The sequence below is a fragment of the Macadamia integrifolia genome, chromosome 5 (assembly GCF_013358625.1).
Source record: "Macadamia integrifolia cultivar HAES 741 chromosome 5, SCU_Mint_v3, whole genome shotgun sequence".
Lineage (NCBI taxonomy): Eukaryota > Viridiplantae > Streptophyta > Magnoliopsida > Proteales > Proteaceae > Macadamia > Macadamia integrifolia.
In genome coordinates this window covers 43339995-43356945 of record NC_056561.1, presented here as the reverse complement: position 1 = coordinate 43356945, position 16951 = coordinate 43339995, and the positions used below count along the sequence as shown (strand labels likewise).

Genomic DNA, 16951 nt, shown 5'->3' with positions numbered 1-16951 from the left:
ATCTTTTCTAGTTTTACAACTCATCAATCTCAACATCCTCATTTCAGCTACACCAATTATGTTTATATGTGGTTTTTTCACTGCCCAATATTCAGCTTCCATAGATCAATTGCTGGTTGTCTAACTTCCTATAAAATTTCTCTTTTAAGTTTTTAAGGAATACTTCGATTACACAACAATCCGGACGCACCCCTCCACTTCAGACACCCTAATTTCATATTAGTGCTGATCCCGCCCATGCAGGGTCTTGGGAGGGTTGAATTAGCATCTCAGATTTTTAACAGCAGTTATGATTTTAAAATGAGAACCACTAAGCTAAAGAGCTTTCTGCAAGAAAGCATTCCATTCTAAGCCAACAAAAGATGACCAATCATTAGGAACGCGGAGAATGAGAGATGAGAGCTTCTAATGAATAGTGAAAGCGATACAGACCTAGAAGAACTCAACCCTATAAACCGGTTTACAAGGTGAGGAAACCCAAGACCATATCAACCCACATCAATTTCTTTGTGAAACCGATATGGGAACAGCCCCCATAACATACCACCACGCTTCCGAACCCGACGTCCACGACGGCCCACTCCAACTCCAAATTTCTTCACCCCATTAGATGGGCTACCGTTTGCCTCCCCAAAAGGTGTATCAAAGAAGTCAACTCAACTGGTATTATTAAGTTGATCTGGAAGCTTGGGTCAAAGAAGAAAAGAATCTGGGTCAATTGGATGTACTCGGGTATCCTCCGCTCTTATTCTATTTGGACCACTCTTGCCTTATTTGATGCATCTTCGGTTCGACGAAATATCTTGTCCCTTAGGACCATTTCTCTTAGGGTCATCTCATCCCAAATTGTTTTGGTGCCTCCACCTCCCTTTGGTTTGACCATTGGCACCCTATAGGAGTTCTCCTTCACTCTATCAGTGCCTAAGCCATTTACAGTTCAGGCATCTCTAAGCATTCAATGGTGGTTGATATCATGAGTCTTGATGCTTGGACCCCTCTGGTCTCCTCTCCTCTTCTTAGCTCACTACTGTATGGAACTCTTTACCAACCATTGTTGTTAGTCATCATGGAAGAGGGGATAAAATCATGTGAACCCCTATCTCTTCAAGCCTTTTCAGCTGTAAAGCGGATTGGGATTTTTCTCGAGAAACTTTGTCTCTAGAATGCAAGCTAGTTTGGTTCAAGTTCCTCATTCCTCGCCATAGCTTTACAGTCTGGCAAACCCTCTCCACCTGCCTTCCAACGCAATCCTACCTCATCCATCATCACATCTCCTTCTCACCCTTGTGCTGTCTCAGATCAAACGCGTTGGAAGATATTGGTTATCTTTTTTTTGCTTGCCCCCTTTCCTCTTCCATTTGGAAAAGAGTCCACAAGCAAAAAAGAGATGACCAATATCTTCCAGAGGGGAATGGATTTGGGTGGATATGTCTTTCATTGATTCTACCATTTGTGATGTAGTGGGCAATCCTGCCTTTAGTGCCGCCATCAACTAGCTTTGGATGTAGCGTAACCTTAGGAAATGGACCTCCAATTCTAGACCTCTTCATCAGATTTGAGACTCCATTTCCTTTGACTTAAGGAAGAGTTATCTGGTGTTTCTTCTTCGTGTATTGACACCCCAAGGAATAGGCATATTTTTGTTTCCTGGGGCCTCTCCCTCTTTTGCTTCGGACCCCCTCCTCTGTTTCTTGAAGAGGGAAGATCCTGTGTGTTTTCTTTTGTTTCTTTCTCCCTCCTTTCCTTCGGAGGCTGTTGTATTCTTTTTCTCCCTTTGGTAAAGAATTTTTATTCACCCAAAAAAAAATCTACATTATATTCAACTAAAATTGGCCTATCTAAAGTAATTCACTGTTCAATTGGGCTGATCTAGACTGGTTTAGATCAATCTCATACCTTCATCTTTGTATAAAGCCAGAAATTCAGGTAACAGAATAGAAAGAATTCAAAGCAGACTAAATAAAACTTGAATGATCGATGAAAATCACGAGATCAGATTTAGAATCTAAGAGATAAGTAGCACCAGGTTGAGGAATTAAATTAAGTTTTTTTTGAGTGAATTAAATTAAGTTAATAAGTAAGGATCAATTTAAGATGCAAACCAGACACCATTCATTAATCGTTACATACATAGCAGCAAAAAAAGGAATTTATCAAAAGATATATTATACAAGTGAAGTCAACAAGATCAATTCTAATAACAAAATTTATCAAATATATTACACAAAAAAGTCAGCAAGATCAATTCTAGTGTCAAAAGGATAAGGCACCTTTTGCACAAAAGCAGCAGAACCTAAAAGCTGACAAATATCAACAAAGACCTCAGCCAGATTCATTCTAAAATGTGTAAGGCCATCTGGCAAGTCAGGAGTTTCATTCTCTTCATTGAATGTAGATTCATCCACCTGCAAAAATATGTCCTTGGTCATTATTTTTTTTTTTTTGGGGGGGGGGTGGGGTGGGAATCTAGAGGTAAAAAAATCATTAGCAAAAGTTACAGAACATGTCACAAGGATACAACAGGTCCTCCATTGCCCCCCCAACCCCCGGGGGGAAAAAATCATGATCCTCAATTAGATAATAAAAGCACATGGGAAATATGATCAATGAACGATGGCAATAATAGTCAAGAGAATAAGTGATACTTCTGTTTCCTCCTCCCATACTCATAAAAACTCCTTATATATTCACTTCTACACCCAAGGTTAATAGGCTTCCAAATGGCCTGAAATGCAAGGTGACCACTTGATTGAAGCCAGGTGCAACTTTTAGGGGGGTGGACAAAGGAGAAAAAATTATAGAAACTGTAGCATTAGTTTATTCCATTGCACAGTAAAAACTGCACGCATAACATTAAACAAATATATATACAAGTTTGGATCCATTGCTAACATTAACAGCAACAACAACTCAGCCTTATCCCAACTAAATGGGGTCGTCTACATGGATCCTTCCCCTCCCCTCTAGATCCATTCCTAGCATAATACTTCAAAAGTTAAAATAAATAAATAAATAAATAAAATAACTGGTAAAAGGAAAAAAGAAATAACTTGTAGTTCATGTTGGTTTTTTTTTTTTTTTTTTTTTTTTTTTTGGGGGGGAGGGGAACTGACTTGTGTCTAACTGACACAAGCCCCTCTATTTATAATAGAATAGAATGAGAAAAATTACAGAAATGCCCCCAAGGACAAATCTACCCTTACACCCATATTACAATACTCCCCCTCAAGTTGGTGCATAGATGTCATAGATGCCCAACCTGCACAAAATAGGATAAAAAACCTTACTACTAAGACCTTTTGTAAAGACATTAGCTAAACTGATTAGTGGACTTAACAAAAGGTAAACAAATAAAACCCTACTACAACTTCTCCTTTATGGAGCGATCAATCGCCACATGTTTTATACGATCATGTTAAACTAGGTTATGAGCAATACTAATAGTGGACTTACTGTCACAAACTCACAATACAACATCATTGGCACTTGAACAGACAAACCCAAATTTTGAAGAAGACTTTGAAGCCACAATAATTCACAAATATCATGCGCAATGGCTCTAAACTCAACCTCCGCACTAAACCTTGCAACCACATCCTGTTTCTAGCTATGCCAGAAGATGAGATTGCCACCATCAAAGGTACAGTAACCTGATGAGAACCCTCGATCATCTGATGAACCAGCCCAATCCGCATCTATAAATGCCTCCACATGCATGTGATTATGTGGCAAAAAAAGAACGAACACCTTTCCCTGGAGCTGACTTCAAGTACCGTAGACTACGGAATATTTGCCAGCATGTGCGAAGAATAGGAATCATGCATATAATGGTTCATCAAAATTATTACATAGGCTATATCTAGCCAAGTATGGGATAATTAAATGAGTCGCCCAACAAACCGTTGGTATCTTACTCTTGAGATGTGCATTAGCCTCAAAAGGGGTGTTTGCTAGCTCACACCCTAACAGTCTTGTCACCAAAAGAAGATCTAGACTACACTTCCATTGAGAGAGAAATATAACTAACCACTTCAATGCTGAGAAAGTACCGCAATTTTCCTAGATTTTTAATCTCAAACTCCTTGCCTAAGTAGGCCTTCAGTCTAACTATTTCAGTAGGGTCTTTCCCAATGACAACAATGTCATCAACATATACAACGAGGATAGTAATGTGATCAGCAAAACTTTTGATAAACAAACTATGAATCTGTGATCAGCTCTACTTTGTTTATATCCCACTGACACCATAGCTTTGTGAAAACGACCAAACCAGGCTCTTGGAGATTGCTTCAACCCATACAATGCCCATTTCAGTTTGCACATTTTCCCTTGAGTCTCCTTGCAAGAGAAACCAAGAGTAACATCCATGTAAACTTCCTCATCAAGCTCACCACGAAGGAAGGCATCCTTGACATTAAATTGTTCCAGCTTCCAACCTAAGTTGACTGCACAAGAGAGGGTAACTCTAATGGTTCATCTTGGCAACTAGGGCAAAAATATTTTGGTAATCACTGCCGAAAAAGTCTGGATGAATCCTCTAGCAACCAATCTGGCTTTGTACTATCCATAGTTCCATCAATCTTCTGTTTAACAGTGAACACCAACTTGCACCCCATAGGTTTCTTCTGTGGTGGAAGAGATACCAGATCCCATGTCAATCTTTCCAAGTGCCTTATTTCTTCAATCATAGCATCCTTCCATCGTGAATCTACAAAAGCCTGCTGCCAGTTTTGAGGAATAGAAACAAAAGAAAAAGAAGACACCAAGGCCCAATATAAAAGTGAAAGAGAATTGCATGACACGAAATGAGAAATAGGGTGTTGTGTGCAACTCCTATTTCTCTTACGAACAGCAATAGGTAAATCAAGAGAAGTATCACTATCACTAGGAGGAGAGAAGCAATTACCAAATAGAGTGTTGGATCCTAGATCAGAGGTAGGCGATTGGACAAGCATAGTGGTAGTGGTGGTGTCAACTTGCTTTCTCCGAGAATAAACCAATAATGGTCTCGGCTGCCTGAATAGAAAGCTCAGTCTCAACCAAACATTCCTCCTCTTGAAACATCGGACTACGATCAAGAGGAACCGCCAAGGGCACATCTTCCCTTATAGCAGCAAACTCACTCTAAAGAGGTGCCATCAAAGGATAATAGGCCCAGTGTCTCATAAAACACAATATCAATTGTTACCAACACACAACGAGAGGGTAGATGATAACAATTGTACTCTTGTATCATTTTTGTGTAGTCGAATACCCGATAAAAATGCACCAAAGACCTTGCGGATCAAGACTCCCATGCAGATGATGGTTGCGAGCACAACAAACGCAAGCCAAAACCTTGGAGGAACAACAAAGGAAGACGAACCAATGAGCACCTCACTAGGATAGCGAGACTCCAATATCTTGGATGGCATGTTGTTGATTAGATATGCCGCGGTAAGAACGGCTTCAATCCAATTCTAGGTTGGAACATTCATCTCAAACATAAGAGATCGGGCCACTTCCAACAAGTGCTAGTTCTTCCCACTGTTAGTGCAGAGTACCTTGATCCAAGCATCATACTGAGTCTAAACAATTTTACGAAATATTTGAAAACACTGAAAGACTTCATTCTTATGACGCAACAAACAAACCTAAGTGAGGTGAGAATGAAAATCAATAAATGTAACGAACCAATGATAACTAGATACAGATACATAACGGGCAAGACCCCATATATTAGAATGGATTAAAGAAAAAAGAATCAAACTTTTATTACCTGAACTTGAATAAACACTTCTAGTTTTCTTGGCAAAAACGCAAGCATCACTAAAAATATTACTCAAATTACACTATTTAAATAAACTAGGAAAAACCATGGCAATTGTGCCCAATAGAGGATGTCCCAAACGCTAATACACTGATATAACTCGGACAATGCAGAAGAAGAAGAATCCATGTGAGATAAGCCTGTGTAGGAAGAGCAGAAGATGAACCACAGCCAAGCAAGTAGGGACTAGAGACAACCCCGCATTTTACCATTACCAATCGTTGCCCCCATCACCAAGTCCTGGAAGATACAATGTGAAGGAAAGGTGACTTTGCAATTCAAAGCCCTAGTAATACCACTAATAGCTAGAAGGTTAAGAAGAAAATTGGGTACATGTAACCTTGATGATAAAGATAACAAGGAAAAACACTACATAGTTTCCTAAGAGATAGGATCGGGAACCATCAGCCACCCGAACTTTGTCTTTATCTGAAGAAAGAGAATACTGAAAAAAATGACTCGAAGACCCAATCATATGGTCAGTTGCACTAAAGTCGATTATCCAAGGAATGGATACAGTAGAGACACGTTGACCAGAAAAAGTAATACCTAAATTGGCAGAGTGGGACTCAGATGTAACCAGCATAGAGGCAACACATGCAGTAGATGATGAGGGAGCCGATGAGGGCACTAACTTGGTCATCAAATGAGAAAACCTCCCTGGTGGGAAAAATCACCATCGAGGGTGAAGAACTCTCAGCCCATAAAAGGGAACCGAGAGAGAAAAGGCAAGAGGAAGAGAGCAGCGCTAGGGCATTAGGTCAGAAATCCAAAGAGGGGTCTCTACTACTTGATACCCTGTTGCTTTTTCTTTTTCTTTTCTTTTTTTTTTTTTTTTTTTTTTTTTTGGTGGGGAGGGGGAACTGACTTGTGTCTTACTCATATTACAATAGTTCAATAATGTTGTTGCAAATTGAAATCAATCAAAAGCAATTACTTAGGCAATTACCGTATTCAATGAGAATCAAGTCATTGGGACAGATTTTTTTTTTTTTTTTTATGAATAAATAAATTCATTACCGAGGGAGGAAAGAATATACAAGGCGGGGGAGAACAGAGGGGGGAGATCCCAAGGCTGCCCTAACATAGGCAGCCAACAAGACCAAGACAAACACAAGAACCATCAAAAGAGGCCTGAGAACCTACAATACAAGCAGCATTAAGCCATGAAACATCAATTGGGGGGTGGGAAGAAGGGAAATAGGCAGACCCCAAGAGACAACAGTGAGCCTGTTCATTAGGGAATCCTTGGCAGAACAATGCCTAATGGAGCCAAGTTTGGAACTAACATCAAAGTAGATGGCATTCCAAATCATGTCAAATGAACGAGAATCGGAAGTCCATCAACACAGATCCCGCTCTATCCAGATATGGTTTATAGAGGCACAGAAGACCAATTTCCCAACAGTGTCACAAAAGGAAGAACCACCATAGGTCATGTCAACCCAGAACCATTCTTTACTCAAGCGGAGGATAGTCTTGCTGGATGGCCAGCAGGTAGAGAGGGTTCTTTTCCAGATGAGGAGGAGAAGGGGCAGGAGAAAAAGAGATGGTCAACATCTTCGGTGCCATTCCAGCAGAGGCAGCAAGAATTGGGACAGATTATTACCAATTACCATATATGAAAAAGAATGTAATATTTAATTGTTAACATCAGATTTCTATAGTATCTCTATAAGCTCTGGTTTTTTTCAGAGTGTCCTTAGGGAAGCTCCTCTGGCCAAAGGAAGAAGCACAGTGCTGTTCGATTGGACAGAGCTCCCCTTGGGAAGCTCTGACAAAAGCTCTGCCCATTTGCACTTAGCAGCAGAAAAAAGAAGTAAAAGAATTCAGACTGTAATACAATTGCAGGTAGGCAGCAAGATTCCAGAAAAATCCACGTCTTCGTCAGACAATGTGGCATGTCTCTGCTTATTTACCTTACCTGGACCCAGATTATGGAAAAAGGGCTAGGAGATTGATTTTCATTTTTCAAATACATAAATCACAACTACAAACTGAGTGTTGTGTCTGAGTCTTAGACACAAACAGAACAGAACCATGGGTCAGAGAGCAACAATTCACTCAACTTCAGACATATGCGGACCTTCAAAAGTACTTGTTATATGCTGGCAAAGTTTTACAAGCAAAAAACCAAAATATAGCACTAAATAATACTCAGACTAGCCACAACCAGTATCCACACTCAGAGAACATGGTCTAAAAAGAAAGAGAAAAACCTGAGCACGCAACAGAAGTGCATCAAGTAAGGCTGAAAATACAGGGAAAAACATCTCTTCCACAGTTTTTCTACTATTTCCCTTGTCTGTATCAAGGCCAAGAACATAGCTGGCTAGACTACACCTGCCAGAAAAACAAAAAACAATTGCACAGTGATTATTTAGGATGTTAGCTAGGCGTATAAAGTTTCATGAAACTCATTTGAATATCTTATAAAGCATCATAAATTATCTTACACATCACACAGAGAAAGTAAAAACTACAAATACAAAATTATATCACAAGGTAATAGCAGAACAGGAAATAAATCCCGCGACAAACCATTATGACACAAATGTGATAGCAGAAATTTACATGTTCATTATTATATTATAAAGAGCACTTCCCAAATTACACTCAGCACCATTAAGAGCTAAATCAATTTTGTTTTCAAGTTCCTCTTCTATAACAATTTTTTATATCAAAATTTCCATCTAGTGTCCCAATATAATATATCAGTCAATTTAGGTCTCGCTATAAGCTTCTGCTTTCCCTTATACTTTTTTCCACACAAACCCTTCAACAATGTTTTACTCAAAGACCATCAATTCAACGACAATAGAAGCACCTACTGACAATCAATTTACTATCTGTGTGCCCAAGGATACAGGATAAATTTCCCCAGCATAAAAAAAGAGTAAGCACAGCCACCTGCTGAGACTTTATTTTCCCAATACGAATATTAAACATTTGATATTTGATTGCCAACAGTAGATATTTTTCTCAGTGAGGGGGCAGGACAGAGGAGGGGGTCATAACTCTATTAATTGTCTAATAAGCTTGTATGAAGGGGGAAAATAGGACCTGAGAACATGATCAGCAAAGTCAACTCATGGTCCCTAGATAATCCTTCCACACCCCAGCAGACCTTGATTACTAAAAGAAATGCCATCAATATTGAGTTTGATTAGATTTTGAGGAGGTATCCAAGCATGCAGGATAGTAGGTCGAAGTACACACTAAATGCCACTGTCTCAAGAAATCATGAAACTCCTCAAAAAGTCTCCGAACATCTCGCCATTCTCACCATGATATTCGCAACAAACCTATAGAGATCTTTACCTTCCTGATAAAAGTCCTGTAATCTCTTCTTCCCAAACGACCCTGTTCATAGCAAGAAACACAAACCGCCACCCAAGCTTTCCACACGAATGAACTTGCCAAAAGTCCATGAGATATCCAAACCCCTTGAGGAGGGTTACAAATCTGACCAAAGGTGGTCATAAAATGAGCCCAAATAGCTCAAGCAAAAATCGGTCCCTATTCTAGGGTTCCATGATACCAATGTCAGGCCGATCCAGGTTCTAATTCCTCCTGCGATATTCAACTCTCCTTGGTTGCAGGCGAGATATCTATATAGTGTTTTTTTTTTTTTTTGGGTGCTTGTTATTATCTGGCAACTAGATTTATATAACTATCCGTCTAGCATTCCCATGGCCACACACAGCCCATGTTTTCAGGGGGGCTGTGAAAAGACGCCACAAAAGAGAGAAGGCTCTTTTCAATTCTAATTTTCTACTATGAAGCACTAGCACTTCTACAAACCACTTTTGAACTTAAGAATGTCATGACCACAACAATAATAACACAATAACAAACCTACAACAATTAACTTAACCACGGAAAAAAAAATAGTATGAAATTAAGGAAAAACTGGGAGCCAGAAGCATACCAAAATTGCAATGTCGAGTCAGGAATCTCCCAGTCTTCACTAGGAAAAGCTACGCAACTGCCATATACAAATGCACATATATTACTAATGCATTCCTGAGCATGTGGTACATAAAATGATATAGGATCAAGCGAAAAAAAAAAAGTTAAGAATCAAAAGAAGTTTAGTAGATGCAGTAAAAATAAGAGAACTCCCACTCATCAGGGTATAACTATAGTTAAAGTTGGTAATTCACAAAAAGACATACAGGGTTCTCAGTTTGAGTTAGTTGAGCAAAAAAAAAGGAATTTAAGGGAGATTGAATTTAGTGACTGAGTTTTAGAAATGAGTCTCACACTCTTACGAGCACATCTATTCCTGTAGAAGAGGGTTAGGTGGCTTTGATGGTGCAAAAGGATACTGATAATTTGGTGAGCGTGCTGCAGGGATGATGATTATGGATTTTAAGGGTAGGTTAAGGAGGGGTCCAAGAAACTAGGGTTTAGATGGAAAAAAGATGTTGTTGATCAATAGATAGGGGTTTGCCACAACAACAACAAAGCCTTATCCCAACTAAGTAAGGTTGGCTACATGGATCCTCGCTTTCCAATCAGCTCTATTCGAAGTCATATAAGAAACGAGTCCTAAGCTATGCATGTCTTTTCTCACTTCTCCTAAAGTTATTTTAGACCTGCCCCTAGCTCTTTCAATGCCTTCAATTTCAATCTGATCATTTCTCCGTAGTGGTGCATCCCAAGGTCTGTAAGCATCGCCATGCCACCTCAAATAACGTTCTCAAAGCTTACCATGTATCGGAACTACTCCTAACTTGGGTCTAATATGCTCATTCCTTACTTTATCCCTCCTAGTTTTGCCACACATCCATCTCCGCTACACTTAGTTTATCTATATGGCGTTCTTAACTGCCCAACATTCCGCACCATACATCATAGCCGGTCGTTTAACAGTCCAATAAAATTTTCCTTTAAGCTTTAACGGAATACGTCGATCACATAGCACTCCGGACGCACATCTCCACTTCATCCATCCTACCAATGGATAGGGGTTTGCCAAATGAACATAATACTTAAATAAATTTGATTAGAAGACGCCTCCAATAGGAGCACAAAATAGGTCTCCAAGAATCATACCTAAACATCCTATTAAGGTTCATTTACGTACGACAGGGAGTTATTTGTCATTACATGCATGTTTTGTCTTCTGTGGTTATATGGGTTATAAAATTATTAGTTGTTAGTCAAGTAGATTGGGTACTTTTGTAACTTTGTTAAAGGTTTAGAGATAAATATATTGCTCCGGTAGGGTTGAAGACATTCCCTACTCAATAGCTTCTTTTATCCTTTTCTCAGTTCTCCTCTTCTTCCTCCTTCCTCCTTCCTCCTTCCTCCCTTTTGTATCTTCTTCTTTTCTTGGTTGTTTGTTATTATTGTTCTAGCATTGCAACAGATCCTTTAAAGGATAATGCCTCCAAATGACTTGGAAAGAGAGCCAAACCATCAGCCTAATTCCAAATCTTCATTGACTAAGGCTCTGTACTGTAACATTCTAAAAAATCAATTCTGTTGTTTTTTTATTTTTTTGGAACAGAAATAGAGTAAAAGTTGTATGGTGAGTCCGGTTCAATTTCTTGTTTTTTTGTAATGAACCGGCACTTTTTAAGTTTTAGAATTCATTTTTTGAAGCATGAAAACCAAGCTTCTCACGATCAGAATCTATTCTGATCAAAAGGCGCAGAATGGAAACTCCGACTTAAGTACGAAAGGGCAAAATCGAAATTTGCCCTTAAAACATAAGAAGCACTTAAAACTTCAGTCGACCGAACCCTAAAACTCATTCTCTTTCTTGGAATACCAGAAGAGAGACACAAGAGAAACCCCTTTCTTCATCCTCCTTCCTCCTTCGTCCTTCGCCTAACAGTCACTTCCCTCTTCCTCCCTCATCTCTTCATTCTCCTTCGCCCGAAACCCATCCCTAACCTCCCTCACTGGAAACGAAAATCGGTGATTCATCAGCGTCCGGCGCTAGGTCCAAAGCTACAGCAGGTTTGGCGGCACAACAATCCCTGAAGTCCTTAACTCCTCGACCAGCGGCGGACACTCCAAGCTCCTGCAGAAATAGGTTAGAAACAGAGAAACCCCCTGCTTACCTGCTTTGATGTTGTACAGATGGAAGAGCATTTTCATCTCTTTTCAGTGATGATCTCTTCTTACATTTTCCTTTCATTTAGTTAGTGAGATGCTGAAAGGAAAAGACTGCCCTTTTTCGTTTTTGATTTTCTCTTTTAGGGCCCTATTTTCTCCAGCAGAGATAGCCTAGAAGTTTGCTTCTTCCTTCTTCCTCCAAGCTTCTGCTCTCTCTCTCTGCCTGTACTTCAATTTTGTTTCTCAATGAAATCCCATTCCTTTTTCTTGCTTGTCTTGACAATTATTGAAGCATTTTTGTAGTTCTTAAGCTGAACTGGTAAAAATCAGGGAAATTTTAAGTGTGGGGGCTTTATTTGTGAGAGAGGAGACTCATAGAGATCATATCGTCGTTGTCTTTCATTATTGAATGAAATGCAGATAACTACTACCTCTTTGATTTCACTGTAGAAAGGGGTATTGGGTTTCATAGTTTGGTTTGATTTTGATTTTTGGTCTCCCAGAGGGGACAATATAGGGCCTCGAGATCGGGATCTGTCCACTTCTTTCCCTTGATCCTTTTCCTTTTTATCTGGGGAAATACCAGGCCGGTAGAATCTGTAATATCATGTAGCTTAGTTTTGTAGATTTCTTTCCTTTTGGAAGAACGTGAATTCCCTTTCTAGTTTACTGTTCAACTTATTTTTTGGTCCTTACATTTTCTGTGTTTGTGTTAATGATACTTTCTGGCATTCCTGCATTAGTCAACGGAGAGATGCTGTCACTTACGACCATAGATTTTCTTTTCCTTTCAGATCTTTCTGTTGTGCATTCTCTCGAGAGATTTTGTAAATGGAATTTTATTTCTACAACGATTACTCTCTCATTTTATTGTTTTTTCTTTTTAAAGTGTTATGCGAGTTTTGATTTCTCTCTTTAACTTTTGATGTCTGATGTCGGATCATTTTTCATTCATAATAGTTGGACTCCTCTGGTTTTTCCTATTTACCTCTCTATTATTAACTGTTCTATATTATTGTTGTTGTTTCCCAGTTGAGGGTTCCCTTCTCATGCTTTGATTCCCAAAGGGTCATATGTATTCCAGTATATACACAAAAGAGTTCAGGTTGACAATATTCAGTTTAACAAGTTGTTGAATCCAAATAAGGTACCACATGTTCAAATATTTACCAAAGATTAGAGTTTATGCATGAAGCCATCTCTGCATCCCAAGTAATTTTATGATGTGGAGTAAGTGGGTTATGGTAAAAGGGTTTTTTTATGTGGCACCATAGATTTTGTTTATTTTGGGAAGTGAACACTCCAATCTTATTAAGCATGAGCTCATCTCTGCATCCTACATTGACGATGTGGATGATCACCTTTTCGAGCTCACATCCATGTCTGGTTTATTGCTATTTTATCTGATGAATAGCTGCCGTTTCATATTTCATATTTAGGAGAAGAATAAAAGAGTCAAATAAGACACAAGAGAAACCTCTCTCCTTATTGTAGTGTAAATCCATTGCATTGTCTGTAACTCTTTATCCCTTGACAATGAATATTTTTTGTATTTTGCAACCTTTGTTTATGTAATTTTGGATGCAGTCTGTGAATCCCTTCTGACACCAATGAAAGATAGAGGGTTGACACCTTCAATTGTTCTCATGGGGCTTCATTGTATCCTTATACCTTCTAGAACCTATCATAGATTAAGGGTTAGGGTGCCTTGGTGAAAATCAGTGTTTTCAATTTGGATTTTAAATTCATGTTCTTTTTTTTTTTTTGGTAAAATAGTGAGAAAATGTCAACTTCAAAACAAGCAGTTAATGAGACTGCAAAATGGAGCCAAGCAAATGTAGACACCCTTATTGTTCTGATGGTAGAGGAAGTTAAGAAAGGAAATATGACTACTTCGACTTTTAATAAAGCTGGTTGGAACAACATTGCCAATAACTTCAAAGAAAAAACTGGGGTCAACTATGCCATTGTACAGTTGAAGAACAAAGTGAACAAACTGAGGCAGGATTATAGTCAGTTTAAGAAGCTATTGGAGACAACTGGTTTTGGTTGGGATACTGCTTCAAGAACTTGTACTGTTGATGATGAATCCATCTGGGAATCGCATATTAAGGTATACTCAATTTGTATTTAATTTGAGTATTTTGAAATGCCAGGATATATCAATTCAAGTATTTGATTATGCGTATTTTTTATTTATTAAGATAACCCTACTTGGGCACGATTTAAGAAGCACGGACTACCACAATGGCCAGAACTATGTATGGTATTTGGTGATACATATGCAGACGGCGAAGGAAGTGGGACTCAAACAACCATGTTGGAAACTTTGGGGGCCAATGATGCTAGGAATATGATTGAGTCTTGTGATGAGTCAAGTTCCGCTGATGAAGTTACTCCATTAGGTGACACTCAAACTGAAGCAGTGGAAAAAAGGCCAGTTACTAAGCATAGGCATGATAGGACTCCAAATGCGAAAAGGAGGAGGAGCAAGTCTAATGATTGGTCAATGGCATTCAAGGCAATTCAAGATATTAGTAAATCAAGGGTAGAACGAGATGCGAGCATGTCCACTGCTTCAACCCAAAATGCGGAACAGATGTATGGGATTACTAGGGCCATGGAGGTGCTTGAGTCAGGATATGAGTTAGATGAAGCACTATACAAGAAAGCACTTCGGAAGTTAATGGTTGACCCGCAATGGAGAGAAGCATTAATTTCCTGCCCTCCTCATCGGAAGTCAATACTCCTTCGTACCCTTCAGTAGTTTGCTTCTTGAAAAGTTCTTTTAATTAGATAGATTGATAACTCTACTTGGATTGTGCCTTGACCCTACTTTTAACTTTGATGGTTTGCTATGTTTTCCTTCACTTTTTAAGATGTTATGGATGACTATGTCTTGACTTTTTTTTATAACTGTAGTATTTGATGTCCTGAATATTTGATCATTGTACCTTGACACTACTTTTAACTTTGATGGTTTGCTATGTTTTCCTTCATTTTTTTTAAGGTGTCTTGGATATTTGTTCAAAATTATGGTTTGATGTGTTTTCATATTTCTAATTTTATATTATAGGAATGGATCAAAGAATGATCGCATCTAGGGAACACATTGAACAAATGGAAAGGGATGACACTGATGCAGAAATCATGATGTGTATAATGTTGTTGATGAAAGCACATGATTCATTATACACTAGAGAGCCCATACGAGATAGTAAATTGACAGGACCAGAGCGAGTGAGTGAGGTTCTAAACGGACATGTAGACAGATGCTATGAACAGTATAAAATGGAACGCCATGTCTTCCTCAACCTTGAAGCGTTAATGCGATAACGTGGTTGGTTGGAAGATAGTCGATATTTAAGAGTGGATGAGCAGTTGGCAATGTTTATATCTATCGTTGGTCACAATGATAGGTATAGAGACATAGCAGAACACTTTCAGCGTTCTCTTAACACTATAGGTGAACACTTTAAGAAAGTGTTACGTGCTTTCATACTACTGGGACAAGAGAATATCAAACCTCCAAACTTCAGTCGTTGCCCTAAACAGATTCTTGAAAAACCAAAGCTCTATCCTTTCTTCAAGGTATGTTGTTTATGATTAAAACAATGATTATGTTGTTTTGTGGTTATACGTGGTTTGATTTGATGAATATCCATGTATTGGTACTAGGACTGCATTGGCGCGATTGATGGCACTCATGTTAGTGCTTCTGTACCTCTATCCAAACAAATACCGTACAGAGGAAGGAAAGGAGATACGACTTGGAATGTTATGTGTGCATGTGACCTTGACATGAAATTCACTTTTGTGTACGCTGGTTGGGAGGGTTCGGCAAATGATTGTCGAGTATTCAATGAGGCATTGAATAACCCTAAATTTGAATTTCCTCATCCTCCACCTGGTACGTTCTAAATCTTAACCTCAACAGTTGATTATGCTCTATTTTACATATTGTGTTGATTCATTACTTTTCACTTTACGTGCTAGGTAAATATTATGTGGTTGATTCTGGTTATCCATCTACTACTGGATTCTTGACGCCGTTCAAAGGACAAAGATACTATCTAAATGATTATAGGAATAGACGTCCAAGGACAGCAGTAGAGCTATTTAATAATAGACACTCTTCTGTTAGGAATGTTATAGAGCGCAGTTTTGGTTCTTTGAAGAAGCGCTTCTCAATTCTGAGCAAAATGCCATGTTTTCCATTGAACACCCAAACATGCATCGTCATTGCTTGTTGTGCACTTCACAACTTCATTCGGGAGGAAGAAATTGCAGACAAGAATTTTAAGGAGTTTGGTGAAAATTGGTGGAATGAGGAGCCTGAAGAAATTCAAGATTATGTACCACCGGCTCACATTAGTATAAGCTTAGCAGAAAGAAGAAGACAGATGGATGATCTTAGGAAAAAGATTGCAAATGAGTTAGCTGTTAAAGCCGGAATGGCTCAAATTACATGATTACATTTTGATGATTGGATTTAAACTTTGAAGTAGTGGGACATGTTTTGCAGTTAAGAATTAAATTGGAAGACCTAATTTATGCCCTTAAGTTCATAATTAGATACTTTAAGAATTATGTCAATACTTGAATTTATTCTTGTTCATACTTTTATGTTATTATGATAGATCATATTTTTGTTGAAACATTTCATATTTCATATGGCAAGGAAACACAGCCAAATATTTCATATTTGAAGTGAACACCATGTTGTTGATATGGAGATATTCTTATTTGCCTCATTCGACTTAAGCTATTTGGGTAATAATGGTTTTCATAATTTAGAATTTATTAAAAAACCATTGACTATCCTTAGATTTTATTTAAAAATCACAACTTTGACACCCATGGTGAAGATGACACTTTATGTAAATATTGGTTTCTAACAGAAACGATTCTGTTAAGTACGAACCATACATGTTTCTGTTTCTTTCATGTTACAAAATCAATTTTTTTTTGCGATTACCATACAACTTTTAAGATGCAGAATCACTCCAAAAAAAATAGAAATGCAAAAAAGTGTGCTAGACCCAAAATCATGTTAAAAAAACAGAATCG

At 38.5% G+C, this 16951-nt stretch overlaps 3 protein-coding genes across 10 annotated transcripts in view; 2 read left to right on the top strand and 1 right to left on the bottom strand.

The window, feature by feature from the left end:
* Nucleotides 1-16951, bottom strand: part of LOC122079548 (transportin MOS14) — a 93296-nt gene that overhangs the window by 48282 nt on the left and 28063 nt on the right. For 7 of the 8 annotated variants that reach the window (XR_006140462.1, XR_006140463.1, XR_006140461.1 and 4 more), the window contains exons 9-11: nt 9741-9797; nt 8029-8152; nt 2271-2405 (exon numbers count right to left, since the gene is read on the bottom strand). Coding sequence is in view for 5 of the 8 variants with exons in the window: in XM_042646101.1 (XP_042502035.1) it covers nt 2271-2405; nt 8029-8152; nt 9741-9797 (316 nt within the window). In the remaining 3 variants the exon portion in view is untranslated. The remainder of the gene's footprint in view (nt 1-2270; nt 2406-8028; nt 8153-9740; nt 9798-16951) is intronic. The other variant, XM_042646100.1, reaches the window with a different exon arrangement.
* On the top strand, nt 12317-14914 carry LOC122079551 (uncharacterized protein At2g29880-like). Its single transcript, XM_042646111.1, has 2 exons — nt 12317-13994; nt 14085-14914. The coding sequence occupies exons 1-2, from the start codon at nt 13665-13667 to the stop codon at nt 14646-14648; spliced, it is 894 nt and encodes a 297-aa protein (XP_042502045.1). The 5' UTR covers nt 12317-13664; the 3' UTR covers nt 14649-14914.
* Nucleotides 15222-15939, top strand: LOC122079552. The gene is made up of 2 exons (XM_042646112.1): nt 15222-15472; nt 15560-15939. The coding sequence occupies exons 1-2, from the start codon at nt 15269-15271 to the stop codon at nt 15800-15802; spliced, it is 447 nt and encodes a 148-aa protein (XP_042502046.1). The 5' UTR covers nt 15222-15268; the 3' UTR covers nt 15803-15939.